Consider the following 14,839-nt stretch of genomic DNA (forward strand, 5'->3'; position numbering starts at 1 on the left):
TATGCTTTCCATCCTGAGACCCCCTGACCTTGTAAGTGAGTTTTTAAAAATTTGCATGCATGGCTGTTTATTCTTTGTGCTATAAAGTTCTACAGATTTTTGGCAAATGCATAGCGTCATGTATTCATCATTATAGTAGTCTTACAGAATAGTTTCATCATCCTAAAAGATCCCCTGTACTTTACCCATTCATAATTTGCCCTTTCCCCTTGAACTCCTGGTAGTCACTGATCTTTTTACTACCTCTACAGCTTATGCCTTTTCTCCAATGTTGTATAGTTGGAATCATATATTGTGTATCCTTTTTAGACTGACTTTTCTTCTCATAGCAATATGCGTTTAAGACTCATCCATGTTACTTCATGGCTTGTTAGCCCGTTTCTTTTTAGTGTGAAATATCTGGTCGTATGGATGTATCACAGTTTGTTTATCCAATTTGCGTATTGAAGAATGTCTTGATTGCTTCCAGATTTGGGTGATTATGAGTAAAGCCGCCAAAAACACTCACATGCGGGTTTTTGTGTGGACACCAGTCTTCATATCGATTGGGCAAACGCTTACTAGTGTGATTTTTGGGTCACACAGAAAGACTGTATTTAGCTTTGTAAGAAACTGCAAAACAGCCTTTTAAAGTCACTGTAGCATTTTGCATCCTTATCAGGATTAAATGATAACTTTTGTTGCTTTGCATCCATGCCAATAATTGGTACTGTCAGTTTTTTTGTTTTTTAATTTTAGCCATTCCAATAGATGTGTAATATAAGTCTCATTTTTGTTTTAACTTCAATTCACAATTAACAAATAAGCATCTTGGCCGGGTGTGGTGGCTCAACCCTGTAATCCCAGCACTTTGGGAGTCTGAGACGGGCGGATCACGAGGTCAGGAGATTGAGACCATCCTGGCTAACCCGGTGAAACCCCGTCTCTACTAAAAAATGCAAAAAAAAAAAAAAAAAAAAAGAAAAAAACTAGCTGGGCGAGGTGGCGGGCGCCTGTAGTCCAGTCACTTGGGAGGCTGAGGCAGGAGAATGGCGTGAACCTGGGAAGTAGAGCTTGCAGTGAGCTGAGATCCGGCCATTGCACTCCAGCCTGGGCCACACAGCGAGACTCTGTCTCAAAAAAACAAAACAAAACAAAAAAACAAATGAGCATCTTTTAAAATGTTTATTGCCCTATCTATAGCTTCTTTACTGAAGTGGCCTTTGGCCCATTTTTCAGTTGAGTTGATTGTTTTCTTATTGTTGAGTTTTAAGAGTGTTTTTCTTTTGTTGTTTATTTTGGATACACATCTTTTATCTGACATGTAATTTGGCAAATGTGACTTGTATGGTAATGCACTAAGATGAAATGAGGTGACAAGGAGGAATTAGTTATTACTATGTTTTTCAGCCTCAGTTTCTGGGAAAATGTAGAGTAATAGTAACACAAAAAGGAAAACCAAGAGTTAAAATCTCTTTGGGAAGAAGCGAGAAGGAGATAACTCATGTAGTTTTGACTTAAGATGGAGCTTGAGGTGATGGGAAAAGAGCTAGACTAGAGATTAAAAATATGTTAAGATTCCTGATTTAGATTTTGGTGTCATCATTATGGATTGTTGAAGAGAAAGCAGAATTCAAGAGCAATTAGAGAGTTAGGATAAAAATTCTATAGCCTTGTGTCATGGGAGTGGCAGAAAGAAATTTTAAGAAGGAGTCAATATTGAATATGGAGGACCTAAGGAGAGCATGAAATTTGCATTATCTATCTTCTCAAAGGTCAAGTATGCTATCAGCTTACTGTAGTAACCTGCACCTTTGGTTTCTAGGGACTATAATTTGCTGTGTCAGGAGAGCACTTACTTTATTGAGTCAATTATATTTAGCATTTTATAGAATTTCTCACACTGAATTTTACACCACTGGGGCCCTTTTGCAGGTGAATATAGCCAGGGGTCTTATTTCATTTGTCTTATACAACTCTGTGTGTGTGTGTGTTTAAATTGACTATTTAACTACCAATTTCATTGAAATAAGTCATTTTCCTTTTCAGTTATACCATTCTGTTGTAGAATCCCAACAGTTGTGACTTTAGTTCCCAGCAGAATTAATTAACACATATGAATTCTCTGTTTTGTCTGTTTGGGGAAACATACAGCCTACTCCCTGGAGTCATAAAGATAAGCTTCCTTTCCTTCTTTTCTTTCTCAGAGTGCAGCTTTCCATTGCCTTTTTTTTAAGCCTAACCATCCCTAAAAAGGGTAGTTTATTCAAATAATTCACAGAAAAGATATGGTAGTAAAAATAATTCCCATCACTGAAGGATAATTATTCAAAGCCTGTTTGTGTTTGGGGTTGTTTAATGAAATGGCATACCGACCCAAAGCACCAGATTGAAAACATATACTTTATATGTGAGATGTGAAAACATGTGAAAATACTTTGTTTGAAAAGCTTATGTATAATGTATGTACACATTACACATACATATAATGTATACATTACAGATGTATATGTAATGCACACATTACAGATGTATATGTAATGTACACATGTACACATGTACACATACATATAATGTATACATTACATATGTATATGTAATGTGTATGTAGTATACATTGCATATGTATATCACACATACATTGCATATGTGTATCGCACATGCATTGCATATGTATATGTAAATCTTATGTTTATCATTAGACTATGAAAACTATTTCAGTGAAACTGACTACATACACAGAATATTAATGAATGAATGTCAAGATTATTCTGAACTGAACATTAGTTATACCACTGGGTTTAATGCCTTTGAGAAAAAGGAAGGATTTGTGTTGTAAGGCAATAAACGATAAAAATTTATTCATTTATGTATTAAATCTTTTTTTAGCACCTATAATGTTTCAGTGCTAGATTTTCCTGTTTACTACTCTTGCTAGAGTTTCACTTGCTTTCACCACTAAATCTATGGTAACTATATACCGAAAAAATAAGTACTCTGTAAGCCTTAATGTACAGCATTGGATCTTAGCATTGGTTCATATGTAACTCTGAAATTTATTGTTAGAAACAACTGTGTAACATGATGTAATATCTGTAGTTTAAAATTGCTAAACTAACTAAATTCTTTTTTATTGTGGTCATACACACACACACACACACACACACACATATATGAAAAATGGTGTTTTAACCATTTTAAATGCTGTTTTAAGCATATAATTTAGTGGCATTACATATATTCCCCATGTTGGGCAGTATTCACCTGTCTAGTTCCAAAAGTTTGCCGTCACTCCCAGTAGAAACTCTATGCCCATTAAGCAATAACTTCCCCTTCCCACTCTTTCCAGCCCTCTCTCCATTAGAAGAGAGGTTGCTGGGTCTTAGCATAATGTGTTGTGATACTATACCTTTCATTTATATGAAGAAGTTGTATAGGTGAATTTTATTCTTTTCAATTCTTTTACAGGTTTGACAGATGAAAAAGTGAAGGCATATCTTTCTCTTCACCCCCAGGTATTAGATGAATTTGTATCTGAAAGTGTTAGTGCAGAGACAGTAGAGAAATGGCTGAAGAGGAAGAACAACAAATCAGAAGGTAAGATCTCATTTTAAACCAACTTTTTCTATCTTACCGCAAAAGACCATGCATTTAATCTATTCTAGAGAGCGAAATATAACATAGACAAAAATTACCATTTTAATTCTATCAGAGTTATTCCATTTAAAAAGATAAAATAAGTTAGAGAACAAATAAATGCAAAGGAAAGATCCTTGACTAATTAAAAATAAAAACTTGACAAATTTTGAGAATTTGGTTGATTAAGATACAACCATATTGAAAAATGCAGAAGTCAATATTATACTTGATTTTATTTAAGGATTACTTTTAGTGATGAGATAAACATTATTCATAGTATATATTTCAAAGATATACTTATTATATTTTATAAAGAGAAGTGTTTTACAAAAAGAAATCCTTTACAAAAAGAAGCCAATATAAAAACAATTTTTATATTTGGAAAGCACTGTAGACTTGGCATTTCATTCATACGCAGACTCTGGAAGATTTGCCGTCAGTAAACTTTCAGTAAAAGAACAAGGATATCTTTTTGATCTAAACTCTCATGAAATGAGAAAAGGAGTGGAGAACCACTGTTTTAACTTTTGAGATCCTGGCATTTTAAGCACATCGTGGTTTAAATTTTCTGCAAAGTAGCTTTCTACAGTAGGAGTCTCTTTGCATGCTGTTCTCTTAGTCTCTGAAACACATGTATTTTTAATGCAGAGACTGCTTAAGAAGCAGTTATATTCACGAATAAACAACTAGAGACTCAAAGGGGATGTGAAGCAAAATAAATTTTTCCTCAAATTGAATGTATATTAATATATTGGATTGTTTGATTTGAATATTGTGGTATAATTTTTATTTTGTTTCAAATGGATTTGTATTTGGCTAAACTTATTTCTGTGAATATTGTTTTTATTGTGACAATTTTATATGTGTTTTTGACTGTATAACTTTATTTTTAAAATTTAAGTTCTGGGATACATGTACAGAATGTGCAGGTTTTGTTGTATAACTTTTATATTAAAAACACAAAAATACTATTTTGGGGGAAATTTTATTAAGGTAAAAAGGTGTTATCTTAAAGTTCTAAAATGTCTAATAACAATGAATAAAAATGTATCATTGTTATTAAAATGTTATGGTGTTAGAAGTAAAGGTAATTTTCCTCACTAGTTTTTAAAGTTTCTGAAATTTTGTTATTCATTTTTTATAGCGGTAATTTTTTTAATGAGGGCTTTTGTGCTGAAATATGAAGTAGTTTTTAAAGTGTGTGTATGCAAATGTGTTTGTATGTGTATGCCTGTGAGTGTGGATTGAGAGGGAGGGGAGAAGAGAAATAATAAGTGAGAAACAAGCATTGTCTTCTCAATCTTGACATTTAATAACCTTAAAAAAAGCTTGACAAAGCATAATTTAGTTTTTATAAACCTCAAACATTTGAAAACAGTTGAAATGTTTGACACTTTGAAAAGTGTGGCTCAGCTTTGCTTAAGCCCTTGATATATAAAGATGCAAATTTCAACTTGCTATGTAATGAGGGATAATAGTATAGTGTAAGAATATATGGTCTTTGTGGGATACGAAATTGAATACAGGTCTTAGAAAATGAAAACTTCTGCCTATAGTAGTGCTGCCATGAAAACTAACTCTTGAATTTTATAAACATGTCAGTGTGTCATTTCCTACCTCCCAAATCTTTGTTTCCTATATTTATCAAATAATACTTTATTGAACACATGTACAGAAGAGCTAAATAATTATTAAAACCAGCAGTGTGTAACTGAAAGCCTACTCAGTTATTGTCCTCCTCACTTTTTTTTTTTTTCTTATAACGAGATGTTTTTTATTTGACCTTGCAGAGGGCTAAGGATGGTGGAAAGAGGCTGAGTGACATGTGACTTGGAGTTTACCATCTAGTTGTGGGAATAGACGTAGAACCACATAGCAGAGTGCATCAGCAGTAAACAGGGATACAAGCAGTGGAAGCATATACAAAGGAACTTTACATTCTACTGTGCAGCCTAGTAAAATCCCTGTCAGCCTGTCGTCTGAGGGTGTTCATCAAAAGAATGTATCTCATCATATACCGCTTCATGTTCAGTGAAATTCTGTAGCATGGCCCTTGAGGCCGATATAAAAGCCAGGCTTCCTCCCTTCATCCTTTCCTCCCTTCTTTCCTTTCTTCCTGTTTCTTTAAAAAATATCCTATTCTCTGGGCGCTGTGGCTTATGACTATAATCCCAGCACTTTGGGAGGCCGAGGTGGGCAGATCCCTTGAGGTAAGGAGTTTAAGACCAGCCTGGGCAACATGGTAAAACCCTGTCTCTACTAAAAAATACAAAAATTAGCTAGGCGTGGTGGCGCATGCCTGTAATCCCAGCTACTTGGGAGGCTGAGGCACAATAATCACTTGAACCTGGGAGCTGGAGGTTGCAGTGAGCCGAGATCACACCATTGCACTCCAGCCTGGGAAGCAGAGTGAGACTCTGTCTCAAACAAACAAAAAAACAAAACAAAACAAAAAGAAAGTCCTCTTCTCAAGTATGCCTTATTCTCCTTCCATGTTGCTTCACTGAAAACTTTTTGAGGAAGAAAATTTTTGTGGAGAGGATTTTCAGGAAGTGTTTTTATTTCCATGAGTGGAACCAGAAACAGAAACTGTGACAGATAGAAGATATTGGAGGATAGCTTGTTGAAAATGTGACAAGCCTATCTAAATTATTTCATTTCTTGTCATTTAGAAAAAAGAAAATGAAGTAAAACCGTGTAACACACTGTACCCCATAAATATGTACAATTATTATAAGTCAAAAATAATAATAAAAGGAAAAAAACAACTGTAAGCAGTGTGAATGCTGACCATGTTTGATTTGAGTATCGTAGCGGAATTTTTATTTTGTTTCCAATAGATTTCTATTTGACTAAACTTGCAAAGGGAAGCTAAAGGATCACCAAGTGTCCAGCATCTGAATCTCGATAGAATCATGAGTCACTTACTCTGAGATCAATTGAAGGCATGAACTGCGTGTATCATAGTAATTTTTGTATTCCTCACATTTTTGAATGAATGAATAAATTAGGGAGGGTTAAATACTAAACCTCCAAGTGAAACAGCCTGAGTGAGGGTCACTACATTTGATTCTCATACTACAGGGACACAGAGCTATTTTTATGCTTCTCTCCCTCATATTCATTTAATAGCCTCTTGAGGGAAGATACTATATAATAGATTGATTGATTGATTGATTTTTGAGCAAAGTGTTGCTCTGTCGTCCAGGCTGGAGTGCAGTGGTGCGTGCTCGGCTCACTGCAGCCTCTGCCTTAAGGTTCAAGTGATTCCCCTGCCTCAACCTCTGGAGTAGCTGGGATTACAGGTGCACACCAGCACACCCGGCTACTATTTGTATTTTTTTTTTTTTGAGATGGAGTCTCGCTTTGTCACCCAGGCTGGAGTGCAGTGGGGCGATCTCGGCTCACTGCAAGCTCTGCCTCCCGAGTTCACGCCATTCTCTTGCCTCAGCCTCCTGAGTAGCTGGGACTACAGGCGCCCGCCGCCATGCCCGGCTAATTTTTTGTATTTTTAGTAGAGACAGGGTTTCACCGTGTTAGCCAGGATGGTCTCGATCTCCTGACCTCGCGATCCGCCTGCCTCGGCCTCCCAGATTGCTGGGATTACAGGAGTGAGCCACCGCCCCCGGCCTGTATTTTTTTTATTAGAGACAGGGTTTCAACATGTTGGCTAGGTTGGTCTCCAACTCCTGACCTCAAGTGATCCCCCCACCGCAGCATCCCAGAGTGCTGGGATTACCGGCCGTGCTGCACTGCTCCTGGCCAATGTGTATTTTAATTCCCACAGGTCCCTTGTGTTTTCATTGGCTAGGTTGGTCTCCAACTCCTGACCTCAAGTGATCCCCCCACCGCAGCATCCCAGAGTGCTGGGATTACCGGCCGTGCTGCACTGCTCCTGGCCAATGTGTATTTTAATTCCCACAGGTCCCTTGTGTTTTCATTCATTCAGCAAACTGAGTGTCAAGTTCTGTTTAGGTGCTGGGATTATTAAATTGTTAAAGGGTTCTCAGTCTACAAATAGAAGGAAGGAGTTGTAATTTACTGCTTTCTTCTAGTTAGTCTGGCAGTGGGTTTAAGCAAAGTCCAAACTTGTAGTTTCCCTGTCAGGGAAGAGTCTTAACAGAGAAAGGGGAGATTACAGTGAGTTACTGTCTATTTTGTTTCAACAGATAGGGAGAAGGAGGTTTTGGGAAATGTGTAACATGACAAGTCTTCAAAGATTTAAATTTCAGAGTCTTTTTTTTTCTAACTCTTCAGTTTAATTGTATTGCTTTCATAGCATTTTCATTTCAGATACATAAAATTCTGTCTACAGTTGAGAGGAAAATTACCTTTTAAAAGTTGATCTCTGAACCTAAATTCCAAACCACCATTTTTTCAGTGATATATGGAAATTAGAGACTGCATTTATTTATTTTATAACCTGTTGTACTCATTTAGGGAATATATAAAAACTTCCTCAGAAAGCATTAAGGCCGATACATCCTCAGAATAAAATATAGCTTCGAAGCAGAGTTTTAAACAGGTTTCATCAAACAGCTATACATTTATTTTAAAAAAAACTTGGGGAAAAAAGAAAACTATCTAGGCATATATTGCCCACTAAATGTTGTATTTTTAGGCAAAGTAAATTTGACAGTAAATTTTGTCCCGCTGGTACCCTTCAAGATTCAGATTACTAAATGATTTAACATTTACACATCTATATTTATACAAAGTATAAATACATTATTAAATAAACATTAAGATATAATGAAGGTCCATTGTTTTGCATTTCTTATAAGAATATTCTAAAATGGAAAACAATTTCCCACCACTAATGCCATTCCAATATTTCAGTTATATGTAGGAAGAATCATGAGTTACCTTGACAATCAGCAGTGTCTCCTTTTGGCCCCTAATGTAAAAAATTATGAGTTGACAGTGTTGGTGGTATGAGAAAGGGTGCATGAAGAAGTGGATGGTAGCATGACTATATTTGCCATGTTTTTGTACTAGAATAATATTTAAAATAAGTGGATTAATTTCTTAAAAACCTCAACTGTAATCATAACATTAATTTCTTAAATGTAAGTTACTTAGTATTCCAGAGGGTGATTGATGAACCCACAGTCATTTAAAATTGTAAGTAGAATGCCACTTTTTGTGGTCAGTAATTTTTATTACTATGATTGTGTCTAAAATATTCAACAACAGACCATATCACTATCATTGTACCTATAAATTTAAATAGTTAATAATGAAAATATTTGTGCTGCCTGATATCTTAAGTTTTTTTCAACAAATAAGTGAAGTTTTCTTTCTTTCTCAAATAATGTAGCTATTATATATGTTTTCCTTTCAATGATTCTAGAATTGGGATTTAATTTTAATGCGAATAAAGCAGTTAGATATTTTATTCTTAGAATAAGTAGGATTTAAATTATGCTCCCTAAACCTACAATTTGATAGTCTAAAATTCAGATTAAATTGCATTTGTGTGGCTTAATATGTAACAGATGGTTTCTGTGCTAGTATATATAAGGAAGAAGGATATTAAATTAATGGGGCATAAATTACTTTGCCAAAACATGTAGTGTTGGAAGGTTTAGTAAGTGGGATACTAATAAATAATATATTAACTATTAGTATATTTTCATGATAAGAAAAAAGCCCCACATTTTTGAAATGGTTTGCATAGAACCTAATTTTGGACACTTTTCTCTTTTTCCTTCAATTTTTTTGTCTCAGATGTTGAAATTACATTCTTACATGGAATTTTCATATATTTTATTTATATTTTTTGGTATTGGAAACCAGAAAATGTGTTGAATGCCTTGATCTGAATTATAAATAAACATGAGTCCACCATCTGGTAACTAGAAAGAAGATAAAGTTGATGTGAATTCATCTATAAAGAGTTATTTGGGCCGGGCGCGGTGGCTCGCCCCTGTAATCCCAGCACTTTGGGAGGCCGAGACCGGCGGATCACGAGGTCAGGAGATCGAGACCATCCTGGCTAACACGGTGAAATCCTGTCTCTACTAAAAAATACAAAAAAAAAAACTAGCTGGGCGAGGTGGCGGGCGCCTGTAGTCCCAGCTACTCAGGAGGCTGAGGCAGGAGAATGGTGTAAACCCGGGAGGCGGAGCTTGCAGAGATCCGGCCACTGCACTCCAGCCTGGGTGACAGAGACTCCGTCTCAAAAAAAAAAAAAAAAAAAAAAGAGTTATTTGGAATATTCCATTATTTTTGTTAATTGTGTGTTCACATTATCATAAAGATGGATCTTTGGTATTTATGTATTTTAAAATTTAAAAATATGAATATATTATTATGAATACATAGTAATTATACATATTTATGAGGTGCAGGTGATATTTGATACAAGCATACAATGTAATAATCAAATCTGGGTAATTGAGATATCCACTACTGCAAACATTTATCATTTCTTTGTGTTGAGAATATCCCAAACCTACTACTCAGGTTTAATGATTGGTCCCCCTATTTTGCTACCAAATACTAGATCTTATTCCTTCTATATAACTATAATTTTGTACCTGTTAACCAACGACTCTGAACAATTTCTTCTCACTGGTGTTCCCAGCCTCTGGTAACTACCAGCTTATTCTCTTCTTTTATGAGATCCCTTTTCTAGCCTCTCACATATGAGCAAGAACGTGCAATTTTTGTCTTTCTGTGCTTGGCTTATTTCACTTAACGAACTCTAGTTCCATCCATGTTGCTGCAAATGATAGGATTGTATTTTTCATGGCTGAATAATATTTGTTTTGTATATATATATATATATATATATATCACATTTTCTTTATCCATTCACCCATTAATGAGTGCTTAGGTTGATTACATATTTGGCTACTATGAATAGTGCTGCAATAAACATGGGAGGACAGATATATCTTTGATATGCTGATTTCCTTTCTTTGAGGTGCATACTCAGCAGTGCCACTGCATTTTATGGTAGTTCTGATTTTAGTTTTTTGAGGAACCTCCATACTGTTTTGCATAATGGCTGTAGTAATTTACATTCCTACCAATAGTGTACGAGCATTCCCCTTTCTTCACTAGCATTTGTTGTTTCCTGTCTTTTTGACGATAGTCATTTTAACTGAGGTAAGATGATATCTCACTGTCGTTTTGATTTGCATTTTCCTGATGAGTAGTGATATTGAGCATTTTTTCATATATCTGTTGGGTATTTGTATGTCTTTCTTCTCTTGAGAAATACCTATTCGGATCTTTTGCTAATTTTTTGCTCAGATTTTTTTTTTTTAACTATTGATCTGTTTGAGTTCCTTATATATTCAGGTTATTAATTTTTTGTCAGTTGAATAGTTAGCAGATATTTTCTCCTGTTCTGTAGGTTGTATCTTCACTTTGTTTGCTTTGCAGAAGTTTTTAAGCTTGAGGTGATCACATGTCAATTTTTGCTTTGGTTGCCTGTGCTTTTGAGGTCTTACTCAAAAAAATCTTTGTCCAGACCAATGCCCTGTTGCATTTCCCCAATGTTTTTTGTAGTAGTTTCTTAGTTTTAGGTCTTACATTTAAGTATTTAATCCATTTTGATTTATGTATAAGGTGAGAGATTGGGGTGTAGATTATGATTCTTCTACATATGGATATCCAATTTTCCCAGCACCGGAAGAGACTGTCCTTTCCTCATTGAATGTTCTTGGTGCCCTTGTCAAAAATGAGTTGACTAAAAAATATGGATTTATTTCTGCAATCTGTGTTCTGTTCTCTTGGTCTATATGTCTGTTTATATGCCAGTACCATGCTGTTTTGGTTACTATAGATTTATAGTGTAATTTGAGGTCAGGTAATGTGATGTCACCAGCTTTGTTCCTTTTGCTCAGAATTGCTTTGACTTTTATGAGTCTTTTGTTCTTTCTATATGCATTTTAAGATTGTTTTGTCTATTTCTGCAAACAATGTTATTTTGAGAGAGATTGCATTTAATCTGTAGATTGCTTTGGGTAGTATGGACATTTTAATAGTACATGATTCTTCCAATCCATGAGCATAATTCCGTGTTTTTTGTTTTCAGTTTGTTTCATCAGTGTTTTATGTTTTAATTGTAGGTATCTTTCACTTCTTTGCTTAAGTTTATTCCAGGAAAATAAATCATTATATAAAAAAGATAGCTGTACTTGTATGTTTATTGCAGCATTATTCACAATAGCAAAAATATAGAACCAACCTAAGTGCTTATCAACAGATGATTGGACAAAGAAAATGTGGTGTGTGTACACACACACACGCACACACACCCCGTAGAATACTACTCAGCCATAGAAAATAATGAAATCATGTCTTTTGCAGCAATGTAGTTGGAACTAGAAACCATTATCTTAAATAACTCAGAAATGGAAATCACATATTTAGTACTATATTGAATAAGTTGTGAAAGCAGGCATCCTTGTCTTGTTAGATCTTACAAGAAAGACTTCAGTCATTCCCTGTTCAGTGTCATGTTAGCTATAGGTTTGTTGCATATGGCCTTTATTGTTTTAAGGTATGTTTCTTCTATAGCCAGTTTGCTGAGCGTTTTTATTATAAAGGAATGTTGAATTTTATTGACTGCTTTTTCAGCATCTATTCAAATGATCATGTTTTCTGTCTGATTCTATTCATGTGATTTATCATGTTTATTGATTTGCATATGTTGAAACCATCTTTACATGTTTAATATGCATCTTGCTTAATTATGATGAATGGATTTTTGATGTATTATAGAATTTAGTTTTGTAGCATTTTGTTGAGGATTTTTGTATCTATGTTCATTAGTGATACTGGCCTGTAATTTTCTTTTCTCTGTTGTGTTTTTGTCTGGTTTTGGAATCAGGATAATGCTGGCCTCATAGAATGAGTTTGAAAGTATTTTCTCCTCCTCAATTTTTTGGAATACTTTGAATAGAATTGGGGTTGGTTATTTAAGTATTTTGTGAAATTCATCAATGAAACTGTCAGGTCCTAGATTTTTTTTTTTTTTTGGATGGAAGACTTTTTATTATTACATCAATCTTGTTACTTGTTATTGGTCCCTTCAGGTTTTCTATTTCTTCCTGGTACAATCATGTTGGGTTATGTGTGTCTAGGAATTTATCTGTTTCTTTTCGGCTTTCCAACTTATTGTCATATCTTTGCTCATAGCAGTTTTTTTTTTTTTTTTTTTTGAGACGGAGTCTCGCTCTGTAGCCCAGGCTGGAGTGCAGTGGCCGGATCTCAGCTCACTGCAAGCTCCGCCTCCCGGGTTCACGCCATTCTCCGGCCTCAGCCTCCCGAGTAGCTGGGACTACAGGCGCTGCCACCTCGCCCGGCTATTTTTTGTATTTCTTAGTAGAGACGGGGTTTCACCGTGTTAGCCAGGATGGTCTCGATCTCCTGACCTCGTGATCCGTCCATCTCGGCCTCCCAAAGTGCTGGGATTACAGGCTTGAGCCACCGCGCCCGGCCGCTCATAGCAGTTTTTAATGATCCTTTAAATTTCTGTGGTATCTGTTAAAATGTCTCCTTTGTTGTATCTGGTTTTGTTTGAGTCTTCTTTCGTTTTTCTTGGTTAGTCTATGAGCATACCACCATAAAACTGCCCATTCTCATCTGATGTATTCTTTCTGAGAGTATTTGGCCAGGTCAGGGAAATCACTTGTGCCTTTTGACCAAGAATTCATAGCAGTTCAACCACATTTATTTGGATTTTGATAATTTTATAGATGGTCATATTATTACAAATAATGTTAGAGAATATGAAATGAATTCAAATAAATATAATAGCTTTGTTGCAGACTAGATTGATTTCTGAAGTGATTTTTTAAAATAAATTAAAAACCTGTGAAATATAAGTGGCAAAACCATTTCCAAGTTAAAAAGAATCTGCTTCTTAAAAGCTTCCTGAAGATTTAACAATCATCTAAATTATTTGACCTAAGGTTGAATAATTATTTCTACAAACATCCACTTGAGAGGGTTGCACCTCTCAAGTAAATGCCGGTACTATTCATTTTCTGGCTAGTCATTTAGTATGCCAATGAACAATTATTACTGAGTACCCACTATGAGTGTATAATTGGAGAACAAGGAATTTACTATAGTCCACCTCTACGACGGTGGTCCCATAAGACTGTAATGCCATCTCTTTCCTGTGCCTTTTCTATGTTTAGATATGTTTAGACACACAGATACTTGCCATTGTATTATAGCTACCTACAGTATTCAGTACAGTCACATGCCATACAGGTTTGGAGCCTGGAACAGATAGGCTAGACTACCTTATAGCCTAGGTGAAGTAGGCTCTACCATCTAGGTTTGTGCGGGTCACTCTATGATGTTCTCACAACAGTGAAATCACAGCAATGCATTTCTCAGACTGTATGTCACCATTAAGTGACATATTACTGTATAAAGTTGCTTCTCTCAAGAAGATCACTTTCATATAGGGGAAGTCAGATAAACACATCATCAAAGAATAAGGTTATTTTAATATTTTGTGACTATATATTTGAAAAAATCCAGTATAATGTTTAGCAGGTACAAATTTTAAAATAAATTAAATTTGCTTGAGATTGAAGAATCCACGTTGTTTATTTTTAGCCATTCTAACTGGGCTGAGATACTGAGTCCCCGCTCTCTGTCTGCTGTGTCCTGAGTAATTTGTGTCACCAGAGTAATATTTCTTGTGCTACTGACCTTGAGAAACTTCTCATTTTGTGGTGAAAGAATATATGAAACCTTTAGAGAGCAGTGACTCAGGTGTGTAATGAAGTGTTAAATGGGATGGTGTAGATTTAGGAAGACAAGACTGTGAGACTTGAGGTCATGAAGAGGCATGAAAACTGGGAAGTATTTTCTTGGAGTTGTTGAACTCAATTTTACCAGGTATCTAGTATGTGCTTAGCGCTGATTCTGAAAGTGTGATCCCCAGACCAGTAACATGAACATCACCTGCGAACTAGTTAGAAATGTCATGGGTTGGGTCTTACCCCAGACATGCTAAATCAGAAACTCTGGTGGAGGAGCCTGGAAATCTGTGTTTGGATTAGCTCCCCAGGTAATTCTGATGCTGGCTAGTTTGGGAACTACTGCTGTAGGCACTGGGGGCACATGAGAGAATAAAGGTGGTGCTGTCGTGGCTGGGGAGAAACATGAGCAAAGGCAGGAAAGCAGAGCTCCTGTGATTGACTTCTACCAGAGCCCTGAGATGGGAGGAGTTGGCACAAAC

At 35.7% G+C, this 14,839-nt stretch overlaps 1 protein-coding gene across 9 annotated transcripts in view; it reads left to right on the forward strand.

The window, feature by feature from the left end:
* LOC105487544 (phosphodiesterase 10A) overlaps positions 1 to 14,839 on the forward strand; it is a 661,304-nt gene that overhangs the window by 452,432 nt on the left and 194,033 nt on the right. For all 9 annotated transcript variants that reach the window (XM_011750999.3, XM_011751001.3, XM_011751000.3 and 6 more), the window contains one exon: positions 3,448 to 3,576. In XM_011750999.3, the coding sequence (XP_011749301.1) occupies positions 3,448 to 3,576 (129 nt within the window). The remainder of the gene's footprint in view (positions 1 to 3,447; positions 3,577 to 14,839) is intronic.

This window comes from Macaca nemestrina, chromosome 5 (genome assembly GCF_043159975.1).
Source record: "Macaca nemestrina isolate mMacNem1 chromosome 5, mMacNem.hap1, whole genome shotgun sequence".
In the NCBI taxonomy this organism is placed as follows: domain Eukaryota; kingdom Metazoa; phylum Chordata; class Mammalia; order Primates; family Cercopithecidae; genus Macaca; species Macaca nemestrina.